The 13,508-nt window shown below is 50.4% G+C and overlaps 1 protein-coding gene across 1 annotated transcript; it reads left to right on the forward strand.

The window, feature by feature from the left end:
- Nucleotides 1-2,569: 2,569 nt before the first annotated feature.
- Nucleotides 2,570-7,944, forward strand: LOC114843598 (cortexin-3). The gene is made up of 2 exons (XM_029130292.3): nt 2,570-2,867; nt 6,058-7,944. Exon 2 carries the CDS (start codon nt 6,132-6,134, stop codon nt 6,378-6,380), a length of 249 nt encoding a protein of 82 aa, XP_028986125.1. The 5' UTR covers nt 2,570-2,867; nt 6,058-6,131; the 3' UTR covers nt 6,381-7,944.
- The last annotated feature ends 5,564 nt before the right edge of the window (nt 7,945-13,508 follow it).

Genomic DNA, 13,508 nt, shown 5'->3' on the forward strand with positions numbered 1-13,508 from the left:
TATGCTTGTGGGTCAACATGATGCTTCACCTGCTCCTGAACCAGAGTCTGATCCTCAGCCCGGTGCCTCTTGGTTTCATCCTTCTATCGTGCTTCTGTCTCTGGTTTTTGGGCCTTTGCTGCCTGTGATCCATGACCACCCTCTGGTCCAGTCTCTAGAAGGAGCCGTGTTTGGCCGCGGGCCTGTGATAAATGTGCAGAGTCCAGATTGCTCTGATGCTAGAACCCTCTCCTGCTTCTGCTGACCACTAACACGCTGCTCCCCAGTCACAGTCCGACCGTGTTCCACACATCAGTTTTCAGCCCGACTCGCTCAGACGCTCTGTTCCTGTTCTCAGTCCTGTCTGAGCCCCACTGGACCCGTTTGTCTGATCGGATCGGCACCTGGAGCCCTGTTCTGTCAGCGTCTCATCCAGACGTGTACTGGCGCTGCCGTCATGGACTCGGCTCAGGTGTCTCCTCTGTGCACACGTTTCCACAAAAACACCTGAAACGTCAGCGCAGCAGAGTCTGAGCCGATCGCATGCTTTGGCCGTGACCCGATTCTCTTTAGGTTCTGGACAGTTTGAAGTGAGAAGATTTGTAAATGTTATTCTGATGGAAAAAAATCGTTTCACTAATGTGAGTTTTGGTTGAGTTTGTTTCATTCTCCAAATAAAACTCGGAATGAGTCATCGAGAGTTAAACATTCAGCGCTGACTCATCACAGTAGTTACGTTAACACCAACACTGAGAATACGGCTCTTTAATGGTGCTTTTATCCAAATAAACCTAAGTAAAGCAGGTTAAAGGTTTAAAGGGTGCCGCCGCCCTGAGCCTGGTTCTGCTGGAGGAACCGGGTTTCCTCTCCACTGACTCTGGAGCTGCTGGTTTTTTATATTGTGCTTGAGTCAGGGGTTTAATTCTAATGTGTTGCATCAGCTGATGGCTTTCATTTTAGTCGCCTGCGCTCGAGTGCGGCTCCGCTGTCGAACATCTGCTTCCACCTCCTCCTTTCGCTGGCTGCTATTTTTACACCTGCTCTTTGGCCTGAAAACCACACGCGTCCGACATCCAAGATTTACCAGCGTCCTTCAAAATGCCTGTGGAAACTAGGGCCCTCAGTGGAACTGCTGCGTTTGTCAGTCCAGGTGTGTTTCAGGTGAGCTGTGACTGTTATTCAGGTGTCACAGCTGCAAACGGCACATGTGTCCATTAACTGGCCTTTTAGGGTGAAACAGTGCAGAAAGTCCTGCTTCTCGGGTCTTTGTCTCCTGAAGCTTGAGTCGAGGGCTGAGAGACTGACATGGCGGCAGCAACAGCCAATCAGCAGCCGCCACAGCCTCGCTGTCCAATCGGAAACTCCCCTCCCGCGACACGTACGGTCAATAACGTGTGTATTTTTATTTTCCATGTGTTAAACGTGTGTTGGTCTCATATAGTTGTACTTTGTACTGGACTCGTCCGCTTTTCTGGCAAAGTAGCAGGAATCAGGTCACGAGTTACTATAATTTTGATGAGGTTAAAGTCACTCATGCTTAACTAAAAGCATTTCTAATTTTAACCTGGTGCCGCAGTTACTTATCGTTTTCTGACCTCATTTACAAGCTCGAAAAATCTCATTAAAGCAAAATGTTGAGGAGATGTCAAGTGGCGCCACAGTATTCGCAGGTCGCTGCAAATCTGAAGTGACGTAGAAATAAATGAAAAAGATGGAATGTTGATTTACGACTGATGCATATTTCACAGGACAGGTTCTATTTTCACGCTGATAATTACGTATTATGCCAGTAGAAATGAATGTGTGCATCCTGGGGTTTTGTGCTTATCGTAGCATTAGAGCCGGAAGCGGTAGGTCGCTCCACCGTCACTCCATGTCTGTGTACGGCCTCGTACTAATACTACTACTGCTACTTCTCTGAGGGATAAACACAACACAGGAACCAAAGAGGAGTGAGGTTCCGCGTTTAGAACAAGTTCCACTCTCCTCTTTGGCCTCCTGCCGTCAGTCAGCACGTGCAGTTCCTCCTTCGTCCACCAGGCGGGGATGTTTCCCAGCACACGAACAGCGGCTCTGGTCTGTGGACATTATGTAAACTCACATTTCTGTCTCCTCAGTCACTCTCTGACCCCGTCTCTGACTGTCACGTCCTCCCTGAGCTCTGTGGGGATTTGTGTCTGTCAGGGTGACACAGCTGAGGCTCTCACACTGGTCAACGAATCAACAAGGGATGAGTGTTTGTCCTGATTAAGATGCTCGTCACACCTGCAACTAGTATTTGCTATGGTGTAGGTTCTTATAGATTTAGATTTTGTGCGACTGGCAAGAGTACGTGGACAATTTGTTCTGAAATGAAAATGACAGTGTTGTAATAACGTTACAGAAAAAATATCCTAAATGTCACACACGGTTCTAGATCTACTTCACTGAGCTTCACCTGATTCATTTTCCACGTTGTATTTGTTTGTCATTACTGATGACAACCGAGGGCCACGCCTTCGCCCGTATCCAGTTCCCACACAGCCTGTCCTACCTGGAGGATTGCTATGGCAACAGGTTGCCAGTAGCGACGGGGTACCACCACATCCCTGCCTGCGTCCGCGGGGATGCGCCGCGCGTCAGGGCGAGCGGAGGAGAAACACACGCGCGCGCGCGCGCGCACACGGACAAGCGAGCAGCAGAGGGTGAGGTCTGCACGGCTCAGTCTGCGAAGACAGATGGAAAATAAGCACAGCGAGGCTTTTTCTGTCATGAAGTGAGGAGCCCTGCAGTCGGAGGCGCGCGTCCGTCGCTGTCGTTGCTGTTTCGGTCAAAGACACATCGGTCGGATCCGGCGCAATGAAGAGCCGCCGCTGACGGACGTTGTCGAGCTGCGCTGATAACAACAGGTTAGTGTTTACTTCCACCTGCAGCTGACGCTCGCACGAGCGCGCTCACCTCCGGCGCGAGGCCGGTGCCGTTAGCGGTCGGTTCTGAGCGGGGGACGGCGGTGCCCGTCGGAAGGAAGCGGCGTCTGCGGACGTCTGCGCGGATGTGTCCACGTGAGCCGCGGTCCGCGCACCTGAACCGGTCCAGGTGCGCGGAGCGCTTCGTTCGATGGCGGCTCATCGTTTTGTGCAGCGTTGGTGCTGGACTGCGGGTGTGAACCTGAAACCTCCAACTACCGTCGTGTTAGAATGAACGTGAGCCCTGGTTGGTTTCATACGTTTACTCCACGTACAATCCTGATTCACAAACTTCACTTGATATTTTGTCGTTTTAAACATTTTTAAAAATCATTTGAGATTATTTCATGAATAACTGTGTTTAAGTGATTCAGGCCTCGCGCTTTTCTCTGTATTTAATTGTTTATGTCAGGTTGATTATTATATACACACACGCTTTGGTGAAATGTAACATTTAATGCTAATAATTTAATTTTAAAACAATCTTTACACATGTTCAAGCTGTATTTTTACCTACATACTATTCTATGAGTGGATTCTCCATTATCACACAATACAATACACTATTGTGTATTAGTACACAGTAGTATTACATCCTCGCCGTCACAGTACCGATCCATGAGTTTTGTCTTTACCTGCGCTCTTATTTAATTCTGATCCATTCGTAACAGACTCCACATCTGCCGTGTCATCGGAGCCCTTTTTCCTGAAGCTGCTCTTTTTTATAAGTGAAAATCTCTGTTAGACACGGGAGGCGTCTATTTCTCAAGCTGTCAGGGAAGGATTCAGTGTTCATTGTATCAGTGAGGCTGTCAGCGCTGACTCCTCGGTCACAGAGCTGCATGCTGATGAAACGCTGGGCGTCGTTACATGAACGATGCTGCGTAACGTGACTGAGAGGAGCAGAGACTTCGACCACAGAAACGGCCTCTTTGGACTCTTTCCTCCCAGCGACGGCGGTGAGGTGGGATTTGTGAGTTTAAGTGTGATTTTCCAGGCTGCTGATCAGCGTCCGGGCGCCTGTGTGCGTCTGCTTCCTGGGAGTCGCCCACAGAGCGTCCAGCCCCCCCCCACACACACACACATAAACACACACACGCACACAGGCACACGCACACACACAGGCACACGCACACACACACACACACACACACACACACACACACGCACACACACACGCACACAGGCACACGCACACACACACATAAACACACACACGCACACACACACACACACACACACACACACACACACACACACATAAACACACACACGCACACACACGCACACGCACACACACACACACACACACACACACACACACACACACACACACACGCCGTGACAGCGCTTCACGCTCACACAAGCACCACCCGAGCACAATGAAAAGCTTTGGCTCCTTCTCATATTTCTCACGGGGATGATTTCAAAATGACTGGGACCAATTAAGGCAGCGTTCAGGTCCGCGTGCGCTGGGCTCTGTCTAATTATTCCCTCCTTTAAAACCTGCACTTGTCACCTCAGCCTTGTTTCCACATAAATGAACTTGTGTCCAGATGAAAAGAGAAGAATTAGGGATATTTTAAGTCACCTGTTTACTTTATTTCATTTGAAGGGTTGTAATTAATAGTGAGGGACAGGCGCAGCAACGGAGAGGAAATGTTGGCGTAATGTGAGAAATGGAAGGTTTTCTAAATAAATTCATGGCGTCTGTTCCTGTGGAGACGGAGAAAGGCAGAAACGTCTGGGTGTGAGTCCGCTCCGCAGGAGGCGCAGCATCAAACCACGCTGATGAAAGTAGGTCCGACCCGGCTTATTGAACAGAACCAGCTACACCCTGATCCACTCACCTGCGTCTCTGTTCTGAGCAGAACCACTGATCCACTGGCTCGCCAACAAGACCCACTTTGAGGTCGTTCACCTGGAATATTGTGATGAACTGAGCGCTGTAGGCTGGTTCTGAGCTGGAGTCCATCGACCCGGCTCAGCTGGCGTCATATGTAAAATCCTCCATCAGCTCTGCATTCACAGCGTTCTGCATTCACATCACTTCGCCTCCAGCGATCAGAAGCCCGAGCCCAGCTTGACAGGAACCGCCTGCTTTGGGGCGGTGAGCTGAATCCAGGTCGCGGCGTTTGAAGGGGAATTTTAATGCATTTGGTGCTTTTTCCTGTACATGAAGCAACAGCACAAGGTTATTTGAGGGCAGATTAATCTGCCAGAAGTCTCCGGGGCAGAAATGATCTGCCTTCACCTTCACTCCTGTCGCCCCGTGTGCGTTTGCTGTACTTCCAGGGCACAGGTTGGCTGTGTGGTAATTGGATTATAGGATAAGGCTGCTGCTATTCCACGTATTTACTGCCAACAAACCACAGCAAAAGAGCAAAGGCAACAATGCATTAGCTGCTTTGTTGGTGGAGACGCTGAGCCTCGAGCCCCTGTTCCTCAGACTGAGTCAAGCTGCTGGAACGGAAGCAGGACGCGGTGCAGATGCTGCCTTTCACATTAATGCTCCTCCACCGCTCCAGTGAATAATTATGGCCTTTAACGTTCTTGGTGATGAAGCAACACGTCGCCTTGTGTAACTGTGACTCATTAATGACTTTTTAGGCAACAGAGGAGCTTTGAATAATGAGATGAAGTCTCAGTTTGGGTTTTAGTGGCACCGACGCACTTCAGAGGCTCTGGGGCAGAAGTGGCTGCTGCTTTTCCAGCTCCATCAGCGTGTTTGGCTTCATGCCTCATTCATGTAACCTTGTCTGAGAGGAGAATTTCATTTCTCTTCATGCGTGGCGACGTCTAAAAGGCAGCGTTGCCAATGAATATAAATGGCCGATGCAGATTGGCTGCATATTAGCATTAGTCATAGGGGACGCGGCTGGAGGCTGCGCGTTAATGAAGCCGGTGACAGATCCACCTCCAGACCGGCCTCGCTGCCGCCCATAAATGTTGTATAACCAACTCTGCAAAGTAGCAGTTCAAATCCCTGGAGCGGCTGAAAGCCTCCTGGTGCTTCAAAACCCAGAGGTCCAAAAATACACGGAGCCCATGCAGAAGCCGCTCGCGCTGCCGATCCGTGCTTTTGCTGAGGCCTGATGCACAGTGTAACGCGTTTGCTTGGATTCTCACACAGGTCGGACGCACCACACCCAGTTCACCTGCAGGGCCTCAGCACAGAGCAAAGCGCTGGAGCCCCGACGCTCAAGCATGGACGTGCCCAGGATGGCCGAGGGCCTGTTCAGCAGCACGCTGTCGTCGGGCGGCGGCCACCACGTGCCGTCCTACCTGACGCTGGAGCAGAAGGCCGCCTTCGTCTTCGTGCTGCTGCTCTTCATCTTCCTGGCGCTGCTCATCGTGCGGTGCTTCCGCATCCTGCTGGACCCGTACCGCAGCATGCCCTCCTCCAACTGGACAGACCACACCGAGAAGGACACCTTCGACTACCGCATCGTCTGAGCGGAGGTCGGGTTCTTGAAAAGCACTTTGGCCCAAAACCCCATGAGTGACGCAGCGACGCAGCGGCTCTCGGATCTGACTGAAATTAGAGAAACCCAGAATTCAGCACCTCCCTGCCAGAAACAGCCACAACCATCAGACGACGAGCAGACGACGAGCAGACGCCTCCATGAGCCGGAGCGCGAGCTGGAGCGATGCTCCGGAGCCGGCTGCACCCCCCTCACCCCCACACCCCCACCCCCCCTCACCCCCATCCCCCCATCGGCTCTCGTGGACTACCTCATTTCTCCTCCATCTCATGTGCGGACGTATTTTCTCACACAGGGTCAAACATCTTTGGAGCCAGTTGGATAAAAACAGTGTTTACATCCCATGTTTACCTCCATAGGTTTTTATTGATAACGTAGACAATCAGTGTTTCTAGTAGTGAAAGTGACAAACTGTGGATTTCATTTGTCAGCATCTTTTGTCCTGATCCGTGGACAGAGAGTAAAATGATTCAGGTGAGGAGGAAAGTGATGCCTTACTGCACGTCCTGGAGAGAAGCTCTGCTTCAGTCATACGAAGGATCCCTTTAATATTTCAGATGAGGCAGATCCACTCCTGCGGTTGGTAAATGTTACTGTTGTGTGTGTGTGTGGTGAAAAATACCGGCGCCGTCGGCGTCCACGTTTTTAGATGTCAGCGACCAAAAGAGGTGTTGAAGAAAAACAGGTTTACTGTGCTGTACCGTGTGCCTACCTGAAAAAAGAGAAACTCCCGCCATGTTTGTGTGTCAGTGTCCCTCGTGTGCGGCGCTCATCCCAGCGAACAGCATTTCACTGCCTGCGGTGGTGCACTGGCAGTTGGTGCGCCGCGTCTGCAGCGCGTTGCTCCAGACGATGCATCTTCACGTCCAGCCCTTTACAGACTGATGTTGTGGCTCAACCTTCTCAACTGTCGCCTTATAGTGTAGAGTGTTTACAGCGCAGCCGGCCGCGCAGACGCCGGGACCTGGCGCGTCTTCAGCGCAGACGCCGGCGCAGACGCCGGCACAGACGCCGGAACCGTCTTCAGCGCAGCCGGTCGCGCAGACGCGGGGACCTGGCGCGTCTTCAGCGCAGCCAATGGTGCAGACGCTGGCGCAGACGCTGGCGCAGACGCTGGCGCAGACGCCGGGACCGTCTTTAGCGCAGCCGGCCGCGCAGCCGGCCGCGCAGACGCCCGGTCTGCCGGGCAGACGCTGGCGCTGAAGACACCGAGACCGTCTTCAGCGCAGATCCGGCGCAGGCGTCTGCGCTCCATGGGACAGCGGCCCCTGGCGCCGCTCCCGCCGGGCCGGGCCGGGCCGGGACGTGGACCCGACCCCTCCGTGATAGCGTGACGTTGTTGTGATCTGATGTGGCCTTTTCCTACCTATGGCACCTGTTGGTGATGTGTTTTGCGTTCTGCATGCGTGTCCTCTCGTGCATGTTCACCGGTAACGTGTCGTGGCCGTGGGTCGGCTGCTCCAGCAGCTCTGTATTGTCTGTGGAGACTTCCTGTTTTCAGCTCTTTCTTTTTTGTAATAAAAGTGATCACAGTGCTCGGCTCCTTCTTTGAATGTGTTTCCTTTCATCGGGCGCCTCCGACAAGATGTGAAGCTGGCAGACGTTAAGGACAAACAATGAAAATGGACGAGGAAAGCGTTCTGGCCTTTTCAAGGCGCTGCATGTGCTGGAGGCCAAACACATTCTTCTTCCTGTTTTATCAGCAGCTGGCAGCGCTAGCCGGCAGGTGTCTCCATTGGTTTTCTGTGACACACGCACGCACGCACACACACACACAGAAAGACACACACACACACACCCACATACACAGACACGTATACACATGGTCTCACACACACACACACGCACACACACGCACACACACACACGCACACGCACACACACACACACACACACACACACACACACGCACACACACGCACACACACACACACACACACACACACACACACACACACACACACACACACACGCTCCAGGCTCCAGGCCCAGGCTGCTCTTTGAGCCGCGGCCCTTGGAGGACGCCACGCAGAATAACAATCTGTGTGACGCCCGCGCCCAATGCACTGATACGCAATCATCTCCTGCACAGCTCCCAGAAAACCTGCATCATTTCTCAAAGTGGAGAATGTGCGCATCCACTGTGTGTCGCCCAATAATTCTGCTGATGCCTCACATCCACAGGTTTTTGTAGGAGGCCAGCGGATCAGAATTTAAAATGCGAGCTGATCCCACAGAGAAGGAATGTGCAGCCTGCGCTTTCTGGATTATTATGTAAGAGACAACCTACGTCTTTGCTGAAGCTTCACAGTTGGTTCTCAGCCTGAGAAGCAGTGTGGATGTCATCCTTCGCTGATTAGCGCTGGAACAGAGCAGAGCTACACATGCAACATCAGTCCAGAGCGAAAGACGAAGCAGGAGACGATGCAGGCAGCTGCTGGTGATGAGCACAATCTGCTGCAGAAACTAGCACCTCAACACATTCAAATAGCGCTTGTTTTATTAGGGGGGTGAAAATCTGATGCTTCTGAGCGATAGTCACATTAGAAACAAATCATTTTGCAATAAAAGCCTTCATTTTCTGTTTGTAAAATCTCATTAGCTCATGCCAAACAAAGATTCTAATCCAATCTGAAGCAGCCGTACACAGCGGCAGGGATCAATACTGCTTTATGCCACATGACTCATATTAAAGAAAAACACTGATAATTGGATTATTCTGCTTGGCTCACACGCCGTATGCTGAGCTGCTTCCCTCCCCAGCACCGCGTTTCACCATTCAGCCCCCACTTAATTTAATGGTCACTGAACAGGCGCTTCCGCTGCCAATGAAGGAGCAGGATTACTGACGATGCTGCATAATAGTTTGGTACCGTTTCCAGAGCCGGGACGTTCGTGTCTCCTGCAGCGAGTGGATGCTTGACTCCGGCCGTCCTCACTGGCTGCTGAGGCCCGAGGAGCTGCTCTCAGATGCAGCTCAGAGCATCACTTCAGTGCCGAGAAGCCGTCTCAGGATCACACATCATGGTTTCACCGGCAGATCTGAGTACGACACAGTGTCCATCTGTTAGCTGCTGGGAGCTGCCCAGTATAATGACTGGGATTACTGGGAAGAGCTGCAGCTGCAGCATAAGAGCCTCCACCGGCTGAAGAGTCAATGAACGGAGGATGTACATGAACAAGCAAAATTGAAAAAAATATTAATGAGACAACATAAAACGTGATGTCTTAGTCTCATAAATAGTTGATCACATTCTGATCAGACGTGTGATGGACTCTTCACTCGTTCATCTTGTATTTCCTCTGTGAAGAACAAATTACGTAACTTTGTGGTACACATATTTCTGCCAGTTATTAGTATGCCAGCAGTGTTACTGCTGTAAAGCTCAGAACCTCACAGGAGACGTTGGAGGAATATATTAACATTTGGGGTAATGCAGCTATTTGTTTTCTTAGACGCTGATCTCAGGTCTGTCTGTCGAGTTAGAGGACATTTCACAGGTTTCTTGTTTGTGGCACCTACATGAAATATTAATATATTTCGTATTAAATGGCAACAAGTTACAGATAGTGTTTTTATGAAGTGCTGGATCATATCTTGGCAGAGAACTTGAACAGTTCCCACCTACTGCTTGGAGATGTGTTGGAGCTCCAGTGATTACATGAACATGCGTCTGCTCTGAACCACAGCTGCTTCAGGCTCACGTGCGATCATGCATTTCTACATGCTGCAATGCTTTCGTCTCCTGGTGTCTGTAACTGGACTCATGACAGAGCGCTGGCTGTGAAACCATGAAGGCCACAGATTGATCCCTACAGAAGATCCCAAGCACTCGTCAACATGGACGCGTGGTGCTGAAGTGCCCTTGAGCTCGACACGAGATCCGATCCGCTCGCTGCAGGTCACCCTGAGGAGAGTGGATGAAGAGCTCTTACTGTAATTGCTTTGTGATTATCTTTGTTGTGTTTCTTCACAGAGGCGCAGTGACATGTCGCGATCCGAGCGGCTCCACGTGTCAGGAGAACGGAGAGCATCATAAACAAAGCGCCCGCAGTGAAGGCAACAGAGGGGCTGGTTTTTCCACCTCACCTTCTGAAGCTTTACGGACGTTTTCATTTGAATCATCAGATGATTAAATAGCACATTTTGGTTTTATCTGCTGAGGTACCGCACGGTGTTTTCTGTTTCTTGGAGCGTCTGTGCTGCGACATCTGTCATCTATGTTTGTCCTCAATGTGCCACTCATGCGTTCGCTTAAAGCCTTTAATGTCTTTTGCTGTGATTTGCTGTGAGCAGCTCTGCGCTGTCTGTTTCGCCTCCTCAGGCATTAGGCTGTGAATCCAGTCCGACATTTACCATGTTGGTCTATTTGAGCAGCACCAGTTCCAGCTGCAATCTGTGGGAAGGAAATCGGGATGTGAGTCCGTCTGGAAGCTGAGTCATAGCATCTGGACTCTTCTTGCAGGTCCAGAGTCCAGATGCTTTAATCTGTGTTATCGTTTCCATAAACATTGATTAACAGTCCTCTTTGCATGTGTTCATACGTATGGAGTGCTCTCTTAATTATCTGTGCTGAATCAACTTAAGCAGATTTCAAACACATCAAGATTGAAAAAGACCAAGCTCATGTTTAACATATGCGGTCAGAGTCACAGGCTGATAAAATCTAATTCTGTGTTGTTTCCTCTCTCTCACTCTTTTCAGCTTTAAGAGCACAGCAGGGCGCTGATTCCAGGCGGAGAACAGGCTTCTGGGTGATTCAGTCCTTCCACCGCGTGGGCGTCTGCAGCCTCCTGCACAGGTCACACAGCTGCTCCGGCCTGAGGCCCTGCTATGTGAGGCCGGCCAGAACCTCCACGGAGCCCCTGGAGGCCCGGGTCCCTCTGCTGGGAGGCCTTGGCAGTTTGGACCGGTTCTTTACGCTCCTGAAGCAGAGCCTGTGTGAAATGGTGTCTCACCGTGAGCGTGTGCTAAGAACAGTTTGTAACATGGCTGACGGACAGATGGAGGCTGCGTAGCCACTAAAACCATAGCAACCGTAGCTGCTGAGAGCCTGACTGGAGCTTAGTTGAATTTAGAGATGAAATCAGAGGTTCAGAGGTGGAAACATGTCTCACGCGTTCGTCTCCTTTGTCTCCTTCCTCGTTCGCTCCTTTCCTCTCCTTGTGGCTTCTCCTCCTGCTTCCCCCTCCTCTGCGTTGGGTTTTGTTCTCCCCTAATCTCCGTCCGTCTCGTCCTCCCTCGCTCTCCTCCCCTCTCATCCTATGTCTCCTCGTCTTCCCCACCTTCGTCTATCTGTCCATCGGTCCATCTTTCCGGCTTCTCGCTGTCTTCATTTTTACCTGCTGGGGCTGAAATGTGCTTGGTCATTTTGTGCCTTTATTAAATGTCTCCTCTTCTCTTATCTTGTTTTATAACGTTGCACCACAGGATAATGTGTTACAGATGCCAAAGGAAATAGAGGTGACCTGGCTGGACTCGTCTCTGCTTTTCTGTCTCCTTTCCTCTACACTTGTCTGTCCTTCCCTGTCTCCTCCTCTCTGCCTTCATCGATTTATCTCTTCTGCTTTTTATTGTGCATCTCTCCCTTTTTCTTTCCTCTCATTTGAGTCTTATTGTATCTTGTCCCCTGTTGTGTCTCTATCCACTGTCTGTCCTCCTGGCTCATCGCTGTCACTCCCTCCCTGTTGTTTTTTTACTCAGTCTAAGCATCTGCCTGTCTTCCTTTCCTGAAACACTTGTTTCTCCTCATCCCTACCCCCTCGCCTCCACCTGTAGCACTGATGCTGGTATCCATGGCGATGTCGGTGGGCGTCTTGTCAAACTTGGACGTCTGCGCCGTAGCTCAGCGGGAGCTCAGCCACCTCCCTGTAGCTTTACTCATCTGCCCAGCGCAGCGCCGGCATCCTCGACATGTTCATGCCATTCTGCACGGGTGCAAGGCGCCCCCCTGTGGTGAGAGATGGTAATACACAACGACGAAGGGAAAACACAGAAGTGGTGAATAAGATGGCTGTGACAAAGCAGGTACAATGGGAAAGAGTGTGTACATAAAGTCAAATTCTCAGAAAATGAAAAATTCTAAAAGCAACACCGTGATATTTGAGATTCCAACTTATAAAGAGTTTATAGTGTCTGTTTTATTAATTATTTTACTAACAACTGTCAGAAAACGAAGCTTTAAGCTGGAAGCTGCACAGAGCCCTCCTGTCCCTCTGGGAGAACGGATGGGAAGGATGAAGGATGGAGAGAGGATGGAGAGAAGAATGAGAAACAGGGAAATCCCTGCAGCCAGATACCACACGCTCCTAATGTTCGGTAAGAATAGACATCTAGGAGAAGTCCAAGACATGTTTCATTAGAAGGTATAGTTAAAAGAAGAAACTCTCATCCATGCCTCGTCTGATGTTCCCTTCACCCTGACTAGCAGATGTGATATAATGGAATGAACCTCTGAACTGTCCAGCTCACACATGGCAGCACCTTGGAGGGAGGATGTTGACCACAGGGAGATGCAGCAGTGATGGACTGGGCAGTCCAGCTTCAGGCTATTCACTCTATTCAGTATGGACCTACTGTCTGAAAGCTTCTGAAAGATCCCTGAGTGAAGATGACTTCAATGATCTTCATTGTAGTCTTCACCTGCCTCTCATTAGACGTTGCAATCATTGTATATTTACAAAAGCTGATACTACTGCAGCCAAACGGATGAATGTGAAACACAGGTATTTTCTATTGTTAGATCTGCTGAGCTTCTGACACATGCCCTCATATCTGTCTTTTAATGCGGCTACATTAGTCAGACACACAGAGACAGTATTTGGAACTGGTCAGTAGTAACAGCAGAACTCACCAGGTGGTCGGTCTCCCTTTTCATCGTCCTTCACATCCTGCTCTGCCTGTTTCACACCTTTCAGACTTGTAGCCAGAGGTTTGGATGTGGTCTCTTTCTGTCAGTTACATGTGGTTGAATTATGTCTCAAAGCTCCCAACACGTCCATGTCATGTCAGATTTACTGTGAACACAATCTGCAGACCAAGATTGGCTTCTCACCATGTTTTTTTAGTGACTACAGGCAGAAGATGACATGAGTCACA

The sequence above is a fragment of the Betta splendens genome, chromosome 16 (genome assembly GCF_900634795.4).
Source record: "Betta splendens chromosome 16, fBetSpl5.4, whole genome shotgun sequence".
NCBI lineage: Eukaryota > Metazoa > Chordata > Actinopteri > Anabantiformes > Osphronemidae > Betta > Betta splendens.